General features: G+C 37.7%; 1 protein-coding gene across 1 annotated transcript; it reads right to left on the bottom strand.

Annotated features, from left to right (window-relative positions):
• Window positions 1-5014: 5014 nt before the first annotated feature.
• LOC148013097 (uncharacterized) lies at window positions 5015-6314 on the bottom strand. The gene has a single exon (XM_087668187.1). The coding sequence runs from the start codon at window positions 6057-6059 to the stop codon at window positions 5163-5165; it is 897 nt and encodes a 298-aa protein (XP_087524313.1). The 5' UTR covers window positions 6060-6314; the 3' UTR covers window positions 5015-5162.
• Between the last annotated feature and the right edge of the window lie 231 nt (window positions 6315-6545).

The following is a 6545-nucleotide window of genomic DNA, read 5'->3' as shown; positions in this document are numbered from 1 at the left end:
TTTTTCTAATTAGATAATGCTAAAACTCTTTCCATGCAATTAATTAAATCTCAAGACGAACATGGGTTCCATTTGGGGCAATTCCATGTTCTCTTATGTTGTTTATGATACATGATGGATCTATAGTAGTCAATGGACTTATGAGGTTGAGTGGCTTTCTAATTAGCATCCCAATGTTAGCACTAAAGGTGTAGAAAAGAGACAATATAGGGTCTTCTTGTGTATGCGTACTCAATGAGGAAAATTCCTCACAAGCATGATGTGGTTCTCTCTCTCTCTCTCTCTCTCTCTCTCTCTCTCTCTCTCTCTCTCTCTCTCTCTCTCTCTCTCTCTCTCTCTCTCTCTCTCTCTCTCTCTCTCTCTCTCTCTCTCTCTCTCTCTCTCTCTCTCTCTCTCTCTCCATTAGATAACTTATTGGCCTTCTTTATCTTTTTCTCCTCCCCTCCTTTTCCCAAGGTGGTGTATATAGAAGGTTTCGGGGTTGCAAATCTTGGAAATGGTGGCTTGAAACAGGGTGCCTCCCCTCTTAATAGCTCCCTCATTACAATACTAACTAACCTTTATATTTTATTAAATAATAATTAACTAATTACTAATCTAGTTAATATGTTAATTACTTAACTAAATTAATTAATCTAATAGATAACTAATGTACTAACTCTATGGTATAATCAAAACTCACGTGTCATTTAAAAGACCACTTTAGATTTTCAAACCTCAACATGACTTAGGTAAATTATGGCATTGTTGTGATGACCCGACTATAGGGTTTGAGTGCATGCATAAATAGGAAAAGAATTAGAAACTGATTATGAATTAATTAAAGGAAACCTATTACATTACATGATATGATAACAAAGGAATACTAAAAAATAACAGTAGATGTACACTTTTTGAAAAGATAACAAAATTTGTTGGGGATAAGAAATCATGATAAAGGGACCCTTACAAGATTTAGCTTGCAAGTAGCATGGAGGTCAACACATCCTACACAATTGTCCTTATGTAAAGTGTGACATATATAGGCAAGTTAGGACACATGGTAAATACTTGATGGAGTAAGATTAGTTCACTCTAGCAAGGTAGTCAATAGTCTGGGTCTGCAAACTATCAAAATATCAAAGTCAATCGAAGAGGAGATGGCCCTAAGTAGTCCTTCAAAGAGGTAAAGCTACCCTAAAAGAGATGCATAGGAGGATAAGTTTAGTAGAGACACCACCTACAACAATTAGCAATGTTACTAATGGTGTTAGGAGCTATTACTAGGGGATATAAAGAAAAGAAAGGTTAAAATGCTGCTTCCAAATTTGGCCCTAATGTGCAAACTTCAACCCTAAGTTGGGCTATCTTAAGAAGAACAATGATATTCTATTTGGGACCCTTCCAAACCATGGGTGAACTGCATGAGCATACAGTTAAGTGGAATCTTAAACTAAAGCTAAGGAGGTAAGTAAAGGAAGACAAAGGAGAGGATAGTGCGGAAAAAAAAGAAGATTGTGGTTGGCTTCCATTAATTTTACTTAACTAATGCTCTTTGTGAAGCTAAGCTTGATGTAAATATCTTACAACTAATTTGCTTATCACCAAGCATTAAAGATTTCATGGAATCTGTATGAATTGGTTATACAGTTGAGAGTTTTGGGTCCAACTAGATTGGTAGTGAATGGCTCAACCATATGGAGAAACATTACCCTAGAGTGAAAGCATATGCGGGTGGAATCCTAATTGATAATATATCATGAGTATGGATTTTCAAGAGAGACTTTGGTTACCAATACCAAAAGACATCATCACAATCCTAAAGATGGATGATGATAGCTTGAGGTAACTAGAAGGGTTAGTGTCTCAAGTTTTGGTCACTATAGTGCATTATATAGCATTTAGTAGATTCTTGAGTGATCAGATTTGCTAGGAGACTAAGCTACAAGCTTTTCTTGGAGAGACCATGGATTCTACAAGCGAATTTCTTGGTTGACATCCCAATATGTTCATTGATTTTTGGTCAAGGGAGTGGAAGGGTCATCATTGATTTATATCTAGATTGACCTTTAGATGAGCATATGTTACCTCCTATGTGAATGGAAGGTATTGGAAGAAATTTTTTCTTTTAGACTAATTTTCCCTTTCTATGCTAAAAATAAGGACCGCCGAAAAAACCATGCAAGAAATAAAATTATTTTTTATCCCACTTAATGATCACCTGGTATTGAAAATTTTGGCATAAAAATCAAGTTTTGATGGCCTAAATGACTATTTTTGTAGAGGAAAATTTGATAGCCACAAACATCCATACAAAAGTATTTAGCAACATGTGACAAGGTAGCTCTCAAATTGAGAACCTTGTCACCTATCACAAAGAGAGGTCTTTGAAAAAAAGAAACATTGATTGGAAGGTACTTCTAGGGATAAGACTTCAAGTTCAAGCAAAATAAAGGAAGGCTCTACCGTGGAAGAAGTATAGCAAGTGACTTGAATGAGCTAATTGATCCGAGAGATCATAGTCATGATGCTAATGTAATTAAAACTAGACATTAGGAATGTCAATGGTCTTAGCTTAGTGAAGCTTGGTTCTATGTTTACAAATGAAGAACATGGTGATTAAGTGGCTCTTCTATAAGAACTTATGGATGTGTTCACATGGAGTTATGATGATTTAAAAGTGATTCCCCCTTCTATGGTAGTTAATACCATCCCATTAAAATAAGGGTGAATGTCTAGGAGGCCAAATGTTAGAAGTATGCCTTTTAAGCTAAATGGTCCTCTTTTTTAGGAACTTACAAAACAACAAAATGCCAATATGATCATTTTGGTTGAGCATACAAACAATCTTCATTAGTTTTAATCATAAAGAAGAAGAACAACCAAATCACATAATGCTTAGATTTTATGTAGTGAACCCCCAAGAGGAGAGATAGAAGAATCTCCCCTTTTTAGTGTGCCATAATTTGAGTATTACATGTTTACTCTTCAAATTCAAAATACAATGAATAAATAGAGGTATTGCCAAGCATTTCTCACATTCCCTTATTTTCTAATTTGCTTGCATTCATAGAGAATGAGTGAAGTAGCAAACAGATAGTGAGTGAGAAGGGGTGGTAGAGCGGTTCATGTTAAAGGCATATATACAAAAAGTGAGCGATGCTCTTAAAAGCACAAGAGTATTGTGTCAATGATCCATCACTAGTTTCATGGAGTGCAATATAGGAGGATCAATTACTCCTTGTTATTTTATGTAGATGTGGGAGTATATGCAATAACAATAGTGTGACTATATATCCAACCTCTCCATCTTCTCCGATGTTTTCTTGAGCTCCTCAAGCTTACGAATCTAATTTAGTTCATTATTTACTCCTAACCATTTTATTTAGGAACCCCATTGTAGTAAAAACAATCTATTTGTCACTATCTTCCAAGTCTCACCTTTCTCTCAAAGCTTCTTTCTAAGCCTTTTTTTCATCACAATCTCCTAGAATCAACACAACCCTTGTATTTAGGGCAATGATTTTGCACCTAGGGGCTCTCAAAGTTAGTGATACTAAGTGATCTTGGGTAGTCCTCTCCTTTCATAACTCTGTAGTTCCTCTCCCTTGTACTACTTAAGGGAAGACTTCCTTGAACTTGCTCCATAAATTTATCTCCTTAGATCCACTGTAGACCCATCTTCCACTAACATAATCAAACAGACATTCACTGGCAAAAAGTAGACATGCTACTTAGGGAGAGGACACCACTTAAAAATAGCTTGTTTACTTGCCAACTAAAAGAACCTTGGTAATCCACAAAAAACTATTCATATATTCACCACCAAGTATAAGACTTCCCTTAATACCCCTCCCTTACAACCCTACAAACAAGTACGAAGAGATTTGTACCATCTAGTAAGGGGGGTAATGGTACCACTCAATTGTGCCTAGAGAAAGAACATAAAGCAAAAGAGAAGTTTGAAAGAAAAAATGGAACTAAGAGAACCAAAAGAAACCAAGAAAATATACATACCAAAGCTACCAAAGCTAAAAGTCAATTTTGAGGAAACTAATATTTCATTTGGAAAGGAGTGAAACAAGCCATCAACTACAAAGTGTATGTATAACCATTTTTGCTAATTATTTCAATGAATTCACCAAATAATTCTATATTCAAAAACTGCAGCAAAATTTCTATATAATCCAATTATCAAGCTCTATCTCATGTGAATTTTTAAAGTTCGTGAGAGAATTGTGAATGCCTATGCCAAGGTTTGAGTGTTGTGATAAGCAATGGATGGCCAATGCCAAAAGGCTAGCAAAAGTGTTATGACTCTATTCAAATTTTGAAAATAAAGCTCAAAATATCTCATGTGAATTTTTAAAGTTCTTGAGAGAATTATGAATGCCTATGCCAAGGTTTGAGTGTTGTGATAAGCAATGGATGGCCAATGCCAAACGACTAGCAAAAGTGTTATGACTTTATTCAAATATTGTATATAAAGCTCAAAATGACTCATGAAAGGTTGAATCTTATGTTTGAAACGTTGACTCTCTCTCTCTCTCTCTCTCTCTCTCTCTCTCTCTCTCTCTCTCTCTCTCTCTCTCTCTCTCTCTCTCTCTCTCTCTCTCTCTCTCTCTCTCTCTCTCTCTCTCTCTCTCTCTCTCTCTCTCTCTCTCTCTCTCTCTCTCTCTCTCTTTGTGTGACACATAGACACACATGCATACATGTATGTGCACATGAGCATGCACAAGGGCACAAAAACAAACATAAAAGTGACTTCAAAACTAGAAGTAATTCAAGAGGTAGAAAAATAGATGTTGATTGAGATAAAAGAGTAATTGAAGATATAGAAAAAGAGTCATGTCAGGCTTGAACATAATATAACTTGCTTTAAAAGATGTCCTATTGAGTTCCTTTATAGTAGGGAAATTTTCTTTTGAAAGTAGTATGGTCAACTATAATCATCAATTTTAATAAAAATAAAAATGCCCAAGACTTTATCGACAATGGAAGGGATACTAAAAGATCCATTATACTTAATTCCATGAAAATAAGTTTTTAAGACTAAAGCATCATGTGTGAAATAGATGTACAAGTGTAACATGTCTGTATGTTGGATTTGGATATTCTCATTTCCTTGTAGGAAGTAGCACCCTGAAGATTCAGATTCACAAGCAATCCTAAGCATAATCATCTTAGTAGGGTCTAAGACCAATTGCATTGCCAGGTGGATCATAATTGCATGCCATGAAAATGTCCCCTGAAGGGCATCTGGTGCGAGCACAACCCAACCGAACACTAGTTTTCCATACAACTTGTGTATAATGTCCACATTGATATCCGTGATCACAAGAATTGTGATCGTAATGGTAGTGTTCTTTTTCATTAACCCATGCATGTACGCAATCACGTGGTTTGAATTGACGTCCTATTCCCCAAAAAAGATTCTCCCCATAAGGCCCATTGGAATGCACCATTTGGCAATTTCCATGATGCCTACGTTCATTTGCCCACCATTTAGCATACTTTGCTACCTTGTCATCCCATACCAAGGGTTGTAAACCTAATTGTGCCCGTGCTAGATTATGGGGGTCCAACCACTTCTTGGTGCGAAAGATTGCATTTGGAGGAAGGGTAGGAAGTGGTTTAGTAGGATGAGGGGAAATTCGAGGCTGATGAAGTGAAGAGTTGAGAGATAGGGTGCTAGGAGGGGACTTATATACAAGGGATGGAGATTTGGGAGGTGAAGTAGAAGGGAGAAACTTATATATTGGAGATGAAGATATGGATGGTGCATTGGTGTAGAGGGACCTATTTGCTGGAGAGTTTCTATGAGTAGTATGCTTGCAAGTTGGACATTGAATTTTCTTCACATGTTGAATGTTTTTATGAGAGAGAGATACATTACGAGGAACATATTGTAGTGGAGATGGAGGTGGTTTGATGTACATGTATGCAGCAAAGCTAGACTTGTGAAGTGCAAATTTGTGGTTGTGGGATTGTGACAACTTGCAAGGTGAGTTGAACTTATGTGGGAAGAAGGGTTGATGAGCCTGGAAGTGGCCTACCACATGAGCCCTCATGTGGCCCATAGATTGAAGTCTTCTTGAGTAGGTTGTTTGAGGATCATGTTGACAAGGATCCCTGCAAGAAGGGTGGTGTAGTGGCTCGTTGTTGTGGGGACATTTGAGGCGATTCTTGCATGGAGAGGAAGCGTCGGATGGTGAGTGGGCATGGTGAGGAGGGGGAGAGAGATGAGGTGTCTTTGCAAGGGCAAGGCGTGGCGTGTGGAGTGCATTGAAGGAGAGGAGGAAGAAGAGCAAGGACGTTCGATGAGGAGGTGGTGCCATTGCTCCTCAGAAGGAAGAGGCGAGGTGGGTTTGTCACGTTTATATGCTCTCTCTCTCTCTCTCTCTCTCTCTCTCTCTCTCTCTCTCTCTCTCTCTCGTTCATGCCAGCTTCACGTGGACGACGTGCCTCTTCAAGGCTCATGCAACCCATGTAGGCACTCTCTTCAGGGACGTTAATGACAGGCGTTAGAATACTTCAAGTACATCATGCATCGCCACGTGGACTCC

Source organism: Lygodium microphyllum, chromosome 26 (genome assembly GCF_053477565.2).
Source record: "Lygodium microphyllum isolate KBCC chromosome 26, Lygodium_microphyllum_v1.1.10, whole genome shotgun sequence".
Lineage (NCBI taxonomy): Eukaryota > Viridiplantae > Streptophyta > Polypodiopsida > Schizaeales > Lygodiaceae > Lygodium > Lygodium microphyllum.
Note: the sequence above shows the minus strand (reverse complement) of the source record. Positions and strands in the feature narration are given on the sequence as shown.